Consider the following 12378-nt stretch of genomic DNA (forward strand, 5'->3'; position numbering starts at 1 on the left):
AGGCAGGCCCCACAAATAACCCAGAGATGCATTTTAAATAAAAGAACACATTCTACTCATGTAAAAACATGCTGATTTCCGAACTGTCCGTGGGCCGGATTTAGAAGGTGATTGGGCCGCATCCGGCCCCCAGGCCTTAGTTTGGGAACCCCTGTTCTATATGGACTGGTTGCAAGGCAACATGTGCAAATGGCTATGAGGTCCATCAATTACCATATAACATATATTCAACCCAAAAAAAAGCGACAATTTGTTGTTGACAAAGGACAGCTGGACATATAAAGGGCCCCATGACCTTCAGTAGCACAGGGCCTCCTCAACCCTAAATCCGGCCCTGGGGCTATCCCACCAGCAATGCACTATTTTTGCATCAATGGCATGCTGTCGAACACAGCACCGAAACCCCCTCCCCCCAAGCCCCCAGGACAAGCGGACCAGGAAATCTGAGCGAAACCTGAACTTAAGACAAAACCAAAAAAGACAAGACCTGCAGCCAGTCTGCACAGGTGCAGCGGAAAAAAACACCTGGCCAGTAACATTTCCACCCCCCACCCAAGGAGACCTGAGCAATTTGTACCCAAGATCTCAAAAGAACAAGGATTTCATTGTACTAGGCGTGATGGCTGAAAGAGGAGGGGTGCAGAAAAAGAGAGACAAGGAATTTCTTGTGAGCCACAGTCTATACCAGGGTAAAAGGCTTAGAAAACACAGCAGTGAAAACAGGATGTACTCTCAACTGGTGGAAGAATCACATGCCGCCAGGTTCATATTCTGCGTACTGTTATAGGCAGTGGTGACGACAGAAGGTCCTTTGAATTCAGCCTGGTCAAACGAAACGAAATAGGCTAATTCCGGGTTAGACTACTGCAATGCTCTCTGTCCAGGTCTGCCCATGGAGACTGTTTTAGGCCAGGCAGCGAGAAAACATATGCAGCAAAAGGGCCACACACTTATCTCTCCAACCAGGCAAGCAAGAGGCAGTCTCAAGAATTCAAGGAAACACATCCAGCGGAAATACGGTAGTCGGGGAAGGCGTGGCTGAGGAAGGGGGGCGGCGGCCCGGGGAGCATCTCAAGGGCCAGAAAGAGAGAACAGAAGGGCCACATTTCACCCCCACCTCACTGCAGGGTCCCCAGCTCAATTTGGAACTGATTACGAATTTTTTCTCCCAATGCATTCCTATGGGATTCGACTTACAAATTTTTTCGACTTACAAATGTGTGTTCGGAACGCATTAAATTCGTAAGTAGAGGTACCACTGTATATATATAAGATAGGCACTAAATGTGTTACAGTCGCCAAAACAGAATCCCTAAGTTGCCGTTTTGGGGCCAAAATAGAGCTCAAGAGTCGCATTTTTCCATGTGACTTTTTGGTTCCAGAAATTCATTTCAACTGTGCAAATAAAATATAGAATTCTACAAAATGTGTTGTTGGTGTGTGAAAACAGTCCAAGGATCCCAGGCAGGCACCTCCAGATGGCGGAGATGCCAGGCACCCATCCTGGTTTGGGACAGACAGTGGGAAGAAAGCTTTCTATGTGAATCGATAGAAATACTTTTTTTTTAACCTGATGGGATCAATACGCCCAGGGAAAGGAGTGTGTTTACATTGGCCAAACTGGGGGAAAAGGGTCTAGGAGATATTTGACCTCCACCACTTTGCCTCTGATAGGCTAAAAGTGCAGTGGCAAGCGCTTTCAATGCTCTAGGGCAGTGTTTCTCAACCAGTGTGCCTCCAGATGTTTTGGGACTACAACTCCCATCATTCCTGACCACTGGTCTTGCTAGCTAGGGATGATGGGAGTTGTAGTCCCAAAACATCTGGAGGCACACTGGTTGAGAAACACTGCTCTAGGGCTAGGGCAGTCTTTTGCCCACTTGGCACCCCCCCAGGTGTTTGGAACTACAAATCCCATCAGCCCGAGCCAGTTCAGCCAAGGCCTCACCTTGGATGGTCAATTCCAGGTGCTGCTTCCAGGGAAGTCATCGCCAAGCTATTTCTAGGGGCTTGCCAAGGCCTGTCTCTCAACCGCAAGCAGCCTGTTTCTGCACCCCATGAGAATCTCGCAAGGTTAAGAATTTGACGCCTTGAGTCTGTTTGTTTCTTCTTCCCTTGCCATCCCCTTTTCCTTTTGTGCCGCATCCTTTTTGGATTACAAGCTGGGGGCTGGGCTGCCTTCAGTGGCCTGCAAACTGCTCACCGAGCCTTTCCGGCTGAAGAGCAGGATACAAAGGCTTTGAACAAATAAAATAAAGGGAGCGACTGGCCCCAGAGAGGCCTGCGCTGGCAGCCAGCACTCCTGGGGACAGCTGTGTTTATTTTATTATCAAGAGGGCTCACGGGCTCAAATCACAACAACTCGCCGCAGCAACTCTAGCAAAGCACAGCGACAGCCAGCTGGACTGTGGCGCTATGCGTCCCTGCGCCTGGCTGTTAACCAGAGGGGGCTGGTGGTTCGAGCCCACCCAGAGACAGCTGTGGGCAGGATTCCTGCATTGCAGGGGGTTGGGCTGGATGACCCTCGGGGTCTCACTCAGCTCTATGACTTCATGACGATCTCTTTCTGCCATCTGTGCCCCACATGAGATACAACCCCTCGGGCTGACACAGGATGATGACACGAGTCAGACCACTGGTCCATTTAGCTCAGCACTGTTTGCACGGACTGGCAGCAGCCGCTCTCCCGGGCTTCAGGCAGGCAAGACTGAAACCGGGACCCTCTGCGCGCACAGCAAATGCTTCGCCGCAGAATTACGACACCTCCCTGGACGGCAGAGTTGCACGTCGACAGAACCAGACGGGCACAAACACATCTTGCTTCACCGACCTTCAGCACAGTATGGCTCCTTCCTTCCCCGTTTCGAAAACCTCCCGGCCACCCTTCCCCGATCTAGCTTCAACTATCGGGCAATTGCATTTAAGCCTCTCAACCGTAACCCAAGTCTGACCCCTGTGGTTCTTGTTCCAGCTCTACAATTCTTCGCAGGGAATTGGGGATCTAAGCCGAGATCCAGCAGGCCCATTGTCTCGTAATGTGTGGGTCCGAGACAACAGAGAGCGCTGCTGATATCCATTACAATTTTTGTATTTTTTTTATTAAAAAATCTGTCAGGTCTGTGTGGGATTAAAACGCACAATGAGCCCCTTATTCTTCTCCAGCATCTCTAGTTCAGCAGGCCCTCAATAAACAGCACAGGTGGGGTCACTTTGAATTGCTGTTTCCAAAGCCCTTCTTAAAAGGGCTATTTAAAAAAGACCGCCTATCTCTTTGCTATTGTATTTGGAATAAGAGGGGAAGACTGGGAGCGGCCGCCGAGACCACATAACACCAGTCTTGAAAGACCTACATTATCTCCCAGTACGTTTCCGAGCACAATTCAAAGTGTTGGTGCTGACCTTGAAAGCCCTAAACGGCCTCGGTCCAGTATACCTGAAGGAGCGTCTCCACCCCCATCGTTCTGCCTGGACACTGAGGTCCAGTATCGAGGGCCTTCTGACGGTTCCCTCGTTGCGAGAAGCCAGGTTACAGGGAACCAGGCAGAGGGCCTTCTCGGTGGTGGCACCCGCCCTGTGGAACGCCCTCCCACCAGATGTCACTGTTTCTCTCTTCCACTCCACCCCCAAGTTTTACACACAGTCCCCCCCCCCCAAAAAAATCAAGCCCTCCTTAAAAATAGCCGCCATCCTGGAAAACATGCTACAGTATTTTCTGGCTGAAAAAGATCTGCACCTGTTTTTTAAAAGAAAAAGCAGTCAGCTGAACTGCTTGGTCATTCTGTACTTGGCTCTTGCGCACAAGCGATTAGGTTTCCGAAACGCCAGCACAGGTAAAAATTCCAGGACCTCTCAAGGTCAACAGTCACCAGGTACTGGAGATTTTATTACCTGCCCCTGGTTCTCCCTCTCTGTACACACAAACTTGAGTTTCTCTCCCTCCAAGTAATGAGTGACTGGCAGGAGGTTAGGGCAGGGAAGGCTGCTCCCCACAATCTCACAGCAGGAACATAGGAAGCAGCCTCATACAGAATCAGGTGCACTGGTCCATCTCGCTTAGTATTGTCCGCACTGACTGGCAGCAGCTCTTCAGGGTTTTGGGCAGGGGGGCACTCCCAAGTCAAATTGTGAGAGGTTGGGGATTGAAGCTAGGTGCTCTAACCACCGAGCCACAGTCACCAGGGTCCGTCCGCTCAAATCTCCTGCATTTGCCCATTCCCAGTCTGGGGCCAGCTGGGGCCAGTACTGTAGCTCTCGTGCCATAAACAGAGCTAAGGCATGAGACTCTTCATTCCAGGGTTGTGGGTTCGAGTTCCGCTTCTACAGTTCGACTTCACTTCTACAGAGCCTGGAAAGGGAGCTGGACCCTGAAGAATCAGAATGTTAACGTTTTGACAAGGCTACTCGTCAAAAAAATAGGGAGTGTGATTCGTCAGGGACATTCAGCAGAAGACTGGGATTAATACTGTCCATCTAGATTAATACTGTCTACACTGATTGGCAGCAGCTCTCTAGTTTTTTTAGACAAGGGTCTCTCTGGGTTCTACCAGGGGTGGGTATTTATGTATGCAAATCTTCAATGCTGGGCTACATCCCTTCCCCCAATATTTTCTTTTTTTTTAAGTCCATTCCTTGATGCTAAACTCAGCAACTCTTGTGCATGCTTATATGGAGGGCAAACCCGTGCGCTAAAACAACTCCCTAAGCCAGGAGCAGCTGACCCCTAGTATCCACCCCCCCCAGGCTGCGGGTCTGTTGCAGCTCCTCTCCCCAGCAATTCTTCCATCTCCTGCAGCCAAAAGAAGTAGAAACAGCTTAAATCTCCCTGCCCAGCTCAGGGCCCTACGGGGATACAATTCACCTCTCCAGTTACCAGATCCCTCGTTTTGGGTGTGTTTGAGATGAACCCAATTCCTGCACAGGTCAACTGAGGGTGGGGTAGGGCAGAGTTGGGTTGTGTGTGCGTCCATCCTTTGGGGAGGGGGCGATGGGCCACACCCATGTTGCTATGAAGTCCCCCGAAGCTTGGTCAAGGACGAGTGTGGTCCTTCAGCCAATTTACTATTATTTTGTATTATTATTATTATTATTATTATTATTATTATTATTATTATTTATACCCCGCCCATCTGGCTGGGTTTTCCCCACCACTCTGGGCGGCTTCCAACAAATACCAAAATACATTAAAATTTCACAGATTAAAAACTTCCCTAAACAGGGCTGCCTCTAGGTGTTTTCTAAATGTCAGGTAGTTGTTTATCTCCTTGACCTCCAATGGAAGGGCGTTCCACAGGGCGGGCGCCACCACCGAGAAGGCCCTCTGCCTGGTTCCCTGTAGCTTTGCTTCTCGCAGCGAGGGAACCGCCAGAAGGCCCTCGGCGCTGGACCTCAGTGTCCAGGCTGAACAATGGGGGTGGAGACGCTCCTTCAGGTATATAGGACCGAGGCCGTTTAGGGCTTTAAAGGTCAGCACCAACACTTTGAATTGTGCTCGGAAACGTACTGGGAGCCAATGTAGGTCTCTTAGGACCGGTGTTATGTGGTCTCAGCGGCCGCTCCCAGTCACCAGTCCAGCTGCCGCATTCTGGATCAATTGCAGTTTCCGGGTCACCTTCAAGGGTAGCCCCACGTAGAGCGCATTGCAGTAGTCCAAGCGGGAGAGCACCAGAGCATGCACTACTCTGGTGAGACAGTCCGCGGGCAGGTAGGGTGGGTCTCAGCCTGCGTACCAGATGGAGCTGATAGACAGCTGCCCTGGACACAGAATTTAACCTGCGCCTCCATGGACAGCTGTGAGTCCAAAATGACTCCCAGGCTGTATTACTTATTAAATTGATATAGCTCCCTTCACCCAAGGATCACAGGGTGGTTTTACAAGTCAGCCACTCCTGCTGTAAAATCGCTCTTAGAAGTTAATTCAGCTGTGCTCTACTTGCACTGATCCAGAAGAGACACACCAGTATCAGTAAAAGTCTAAAGGGTATATTACGCATACTATTATGAGGAAAATTCAGAAGGTATAGACATGCGTCACTTGAGACATTCATCGTTTTAATTATCTACAGCCTGTTTGCATGGGAGGGGTGTTTTAAATTAGTTTAGTGTTATTGTTTTTAAAGAGAACTGCCTTTTACATTTATTTATTTTAATGCTGGTTGGTTGGTTTCTTGCTTAACGTCTTGTAAGTCACTTTGAATTGCTGTGGCAAAAAGGAAGGGAAAAAAACCTGACTAATAAATTTGACCAATAACAACAGGCTTATAATACCTGGAAAAATCCTGCCCATTGGAAGATGCACTGGACAAAGAAAAAGGTCAGATATATTTGCTTCCTCCCATGATCATACTGTCTTCTTCTTCTTTGGCGATCACTCGTAGCCGAGTAAGATTGTCTCCATAAACACAGTTTTAACAATGAGTCTGTAAGTGACTGTGGAGGCCAATTCTGAATTCACACGTCCTTCCACAGTGGGGACATTGGTTTCCGGGTGGGAGTTGATCACGGTGTGGATTTGCCAAGCGTGCCTCCCTCTTAGCACACTTCTCCCTTGCGTCCTGAGTTCGAGTGTCTTCAAAGCCCATCCCGAGTTCAAGTGTCTTCAAAGCTTTACCTATCGCACTGTAGGAAGAACCCGGCCGCAGGATCAAGCCAAAGGCCAATCTAGATTCGCATTCTGTGCCCGATGCAGCTAACCAGGTACCTATGGGGAAAACTCATAAGCTGTTTTCCAGCTGTTGCAATTTGTGTTCAGAGGCAAACCACCTCCAATGCTAGGAAGAACAACTCCACTGGGAGAAGGCAGCTTCCTTTGTTCCTATGGATTCGATCTAGAACAGGGGTAGGCAACCTAAGGCCCGTGGGCCGGATCTGGCCCAATCGCCTTCTAAACCCAGTCCCCGGATGGTCCGGGAATCAGCGTGTTTTTACATGAGTAGAATGTGTCCTTTTATTTAAAATGCACCTCTGGGTTATTTGTGGGGTGTAGGAATTCGTTCATTGTTTTTTTCAAAATATAGTCCTGCCCCCCCACAAGGTCTGAGGGACAGTGGACTGGACCCCTGCTGAAAAAGTTTGCTGACCCCTGATCTAGAATCGTAGAATTGTAGGGTCATCTAGTGCAACCCCCTGCAATGCTTGGAATCTGTACTAAAGCACCCATAACCAAAGGCCATCCAAGCTCTGCTTAAAAACCTGCAAGGAAGGAGAGTCCCCAACTTCCCGAGGGAGACCGTTCCACGGTAGAACAGCTCTTACTGTCAGAAAGTTCTTCCTGACGGAATTTGCTTTCTTGTAACTTGAAGCCATGGGTTCGAGTCCTACCCTCCAGGAGCAGGAGAAAACAAGCTCGCTCTATCTTCTTGATCTAGTATCAGGAAAGGTTCCACGGTCAAACCCTGAGCCAACACCTAGTTTTCAGCAAGAGGGGAAAAGCCTATGTCTGGCCTGGCTACTTAAGTTATACGAGTCCACACCTGCGGTCTGACGTGGTATAGCCCAGACGCAGCTTTACCAACTCAGTGAGAACTAAGCCTGAACCATCTCACGGTGACACAGGTAGATAAGTCTCCTAGTGATCTTCCATGGGGTTTGGGGCACTTCAGTAACTCTTCAGTAATGGATTCAAACTTCAATAAAACTTCAAGAAAGAAGATTCCACCTAAACATTAGGAAGAACTTCCTGACAGTAAGAGCTGTTCGGCAGTGGAATTTGCTACCAAGGAGTGTGGTGGAGTCTCCTTCTTTGGAGGTCTTTAAGCAGAAAGGCTTGACAGGCATATGTCAAGAATGCTTTGGTGGTGTTTCCTGCTCGGCAGGGGGTTGGACTGGATGGCCCTTGTGGTCTCTTCCAACTCTATGATTCTATGATTCTTCCCACTGTGGATGCAATGACTGCCCAGACCCTGTTTTTAGGCCTCCCCTTCTTCAAAGTGGAGCATCTTTGTTCTTCTGCACCTGCAGGTTTATGGGTACCACTTGAGAGAAGCCTGGAAAGCATTTTTCGAATCTCCAGGGGCCACTGAGCAATTGCTATGCACCCAGCTAAAGGCACCTAAAATCTCTCCCCCACCCTCTCTCTCCTCCAAAATATCCTCCAATTATGGAAGACGTGATCTAAGCATACTAGCAGCCCATAATTTTCTCAGAATCTGTGCACTCAGCGTTCCAGAGACTCCTCTCATGTAAACACCACTTGCTGTGTGAACATGAGACACCCCCTTGCCTTGAACACCATCCGTTGCAAACTTTGCTCCCAGGGAAAACACTCTTGCTGTAGCATCTTAAGGATTACCATTAAAGTTTACGCCATAATAAAATCTGCGAGTCTTCAAGATACCACAAGTCCCTTTGTTATTTCTCCTGCAACAGACTAACCCTCCTGGATCGTCTTCTTTTTCAGGATTCCCGTAATATTTTGCCAGTTTTTTTAAAAGGTCAGCAAACTATGTTCTTGGTATGTCATACGTGCCCATTCGTGCTAATTTTCACCACAAAGACCCACATAGGTTTTCACAGGCTCCAGTGATCTCACAATTTGTCTCCGTGGGATTGTATACGAAGGCCAAGACCCACAGCTTCCCCCAGAAAAGAATCACGGCAAATTTATTCTCCGGTATCGTTGCCAATGTTCTGACAGCCGGCACAAATTAATTCATGCACTTGGTATCACACCCAGCCTTCCACAGGCAGGTCCAAAACATACATTTAAAGCACCATCATAGCACATGGCTTGCCCCCCAAATAGTCCTGGGAATTGTAGTTTGATACGGGTGTTGAGAATTGTAGCTCTGGGGTGAGAAACTACAGTTCCCAGGATTCGTCGGCCAATGACATGTACTTTTTATGTGCATTGAAGGTCCTTTAAATATAAGGTGTAGATCTGGCCTGTGTTTCACCAGGCGGCGGTTTAAAAAAGCTGATCCAACTGGCAAAAAAGCCAGCATTTTGGGAAAGAAATCAATAGATACAAAGCCACAAGCTGAAAGTCTCCTACCTGCAAAATCTAAATCAGAAGAAGAGAGCACAAAAAGGAACTAGAGAGATTAGGTTTCTTAAATTTTTATCTCTTCCCACTACAAAAAGTCCAGAAGCATTGAAATATGCAACCACCAGGGCAGTTTTCATGCTGGCCAATACAGGCCAGCAATAATTTATTCCCCCCCACCAGAAATCATATAAGGACTGCCTATACGAACCGACCCAGACCCTGCATGTGTCATCTGAGACTCTTCTCTGTGTCCCCTATCCCGAAGAGGTTTGGTGGGTGACAACACGAGAAAGGGCCTTTTTGGTGATGGCTCCCTGCCTGTGAAATGCTCTTCCCAGAGAGGCTCGCCCAGCGCCATCACAGCATCCCTTTCGGCACCAGGCAAAAACATTCCTCTTTACCTTCACCTTTGGCCATTAAATAATCCATAGCCTTTGGACTAGATGATGCCTGGTGGTCTCTTTGAACTCCATGATTCTATGCAATGGGGGGGGGGGCTGTCATTATGATTTTTTTGGTGACTTGTTTCATGGTCTTCTATTATGCTATGCACATTATGTTTCTATGGGTTTTTTTTTATAATGCTATGTAAATTCTGTTTCTCATGTTGTACACTGCCGTGGGATCTTCAGATAAAAGGCCAGTATATAAATTGAATTAGTACAATGATGGTCTATACAGAATTGGCCAAGCTAACAGCAAAAATAAACAGAACCTAATGAAGTTTTGTGGAAGAACAGAAGGCTTTTTTTTGGAACATTTAAAGAAATGTTATGGCGTGATGAATTTGTGAGCAGAATTTGAACGAAGGCCTTGGATATGATTGTAGAGTTGTTAAGATATAAGAGGGCAAAGACAGGGTGTGGCAAGGGGGAGAAATTAAAAACACCATGAGGTGTCTTTATGTTTGGGAGTGTATAAGTGATTTTATAAAAAAAATAAAATAAAACGTTTAGAAATCGAATAAATAAGAAGAATAACAAAGACCCCGTGGTTTTTACCTTATGAAGGTGGTTTTGCCGGTGGAATATTGTCCCACGAGGAGCACCATGGGCTTGTTGTCAAAGTCCGCATCTTCCAAGGCGGGCGAATGAAACTCGTGGAATTTGTAGTATTCTTCCAGAGGGAGAAGCTTGGTTTTGTAGAGTTTCTTCAGCCCCTCGCTCACCGTCTGGAACACCTCGGGGTCTTTCCTCCTCCGGTCGTCGTTGCCCAGCCAGCTGAACATCTTGCAAACGGAGGCGCGGTGGGGGGAAGGAAACGGGGCCGAGGAGGCGCTCCTTGGCTCCGGGAGGAAATCTGCTCGCCGATGAATGGAAGGAAAGACGAGGAGCTGCAGACGGAGCCGCCGGGGAAACGGAGCCGCTCGCTTGCAAAATAAAAAATCGGGCCCTGGGTGGGGAGAAGGCAGCAGGAGGGGATGGCAAGCTCTCCAGATCCCTTGCAGGAAAAGAAGTGTCCACGCTGTCCTGCTACCGGCTGCAGGGTGGGCTATTGCAAAAAAAAAAAATGCAACCCCCCCCTAAAGCTTTTAAAGGGCTAATGCAAAAATATAAAAAATGAAATGAAGTAAAATGTAATGCAAAAAATATACGTTTTTTGCTCTTGCAAAAATAAATAACTGCTTGCAAAAAATAAAAATGGCTGTTGCAGCGCGCCAAGAGAGGAAAACTCTCTTTGCATTCGATTTCCTAAGGCAATTTCTTATCAAGGAGCTTCACTTTGACGAAGCAGGCGAGGCTTGGCAAGGGAAGGGCGAAGGCTGCCTCCACAAATGCGACTCCTTCAGCCACAGGGGACGACGCGCAGCTGAATCACAGCAGAGCAGCCTCCCTGCACGGGCAGCGGGGCTTTAAATGCCAACCTTTCAGGAAGTCGGGCCGGAAGCGGAAGCGGGGCCAACTACTGGCGACGCCCTGAGGCGGGAGGGCGGCGCCAGAGACAAACATGGCCGCGGGCAGCTGGCCGGAAGTCCGGCCTGAGAGGCGGTGCCCGCCTCGCTTTCTCTCTATGGCAATGTCTGGCCCCGCCCACGGAGCTGGCAGGGGCTGATGGGAGTTGGAGTCCCAAACCCCTGGAGGCTGGATGTACATTTCGAAAATATAAGATAAAAAAACAAATAAAATAAAACCTACATACAGCGACAGTGATTTGTGTTGTGTAGGCTCCTATTTGTTATATGCAAGTGGCTTTAGATACCTATGAGGTTAATAAATTACCATATAGCATATATTCAACACAAAAAACAGTCACAATTTGTTGTTGACAAAGGACAGCTGGACATAGAAAGGGCCCCATGACCTTCAGTAGCTGAGGGCCTCATCAAACCTAAATCCGGCCCTGTCCCCAGGGCTCCAAATGTTTTGGGGCTGGTGAGGGTCAGGGTCCAGCAAACATCTGGAGGGCCAGAGGGTCCCCATTCCTGGAGTCCACTGTGAAGGCAGAGATCCTAAGAGGGAAGCACTGTTTTGGACATGGCACCCAACAGCAGGCAGCTCTACCATTTGGAGGGCACAATTGGGAATACTGAGGATATTTTGAGGCGTCCCAAACTTGAAAATATACGCCTGTCGCGGTCACGTCAACCTCAATAGAAGCTGCGATTGTTCACAGCTGCCGAGGACCTGAGGCGTCTAGGGAAAAAATGTGGTACAAAAATTGTTGTTGTTGTTGTTTAGTCGTTTAGTCGTGTCCGACTCTTCGTGACTCCATGGACCAGAGCACGCCAGGCACTCCTGTCTTGCACTGCCTGCCGCAGTTTGGTCAAACTCATGTTGGTAGCTTCGAGAACACTGTCCAACCATCTCGTCCTCTGTCGTCCCCTTCTCCTTGTGCCCTCCATCTTTCCCAACATCAGGGTCTTTTCCAGGGAGTCTTCTCTTCTCATGAGGTGGCCAAAGTATTGGAGCCTCAGCTTCACGATCTGTCCTCCCAGTGAGCACTCAGGGCTGATTTCCTTAAGAATGGATAGGTTTGATCTTCTTGCAGTCCATAGGACTCTCAAGAGTCTCCTCCAGCACCATAATTCAAAAGCATCCATTCTTCGGCGATCAGCCTTCTTTATGGTCCAGCTCTCACTTCCATACATCACTACTGGGAAAACCATAGCTTTAACTATACGGACCTTTGTCGGCAAGGTGATGTCTCTGCTTTTTAAGATGCTGTCTAGGTTTGTCATTGCTTTTCTCCCAAGAAGCAGGCGTCTTTTAATTTCGTGACTGCTGTCACCATCTGCAGTGATCAAGGAGCCCAAGAAAGTAAAATCTCTCACTGCCTCCATTTCTTCCCCTTCTATTTGCCAGGAGGTGATGGGACCAGTGGCCATGATCTTGGTTTTTCTGATGTTGAGCTTCAGACCATATTTTGCGCTCTCCTCTTTCACCCTCATTAAAAGG

At 48.3% G+C, this 12378-nt stretch overlaps 1 protein-coding gene across 1 annotated transcript in view; it reads right to left on the reverse strand.

The window, feature by feature from the left end:
• Positions 1-10843, reverse strand: part of LOC118091640 (EH domain-containing protein 3) — a 29455-nt gene extending 18612 nt beyond the window's left edge. The window contains exon 1 of the mRNA XM_035128747.3: positions 9985-10843. Coding sequence (XP_034984638.1) covers positions 9985-10211 — 227 coding nt within the window. The 5' untranslated portion in view covers positions 10212-10843. The remainder of the gene's footprint in view (positions 1-9984) is intronic.
• Between the last annotated feature and the right edge of the window lie 1535 nt (positions 10844-12378).

This window comes from Zootoca vivipara, chromosome 11 (assembly GCF_965207765.1).
Source record: "Zootoca vivipara chromosome 11, rZooViv2.hap1.1, whole genome shotgun sequence".
NCBI lineage: Eukaryota > Metazoa > Chordata > Lepidosauria > Squamata > Lacertidae > Zootoca > Zootoca vivipara.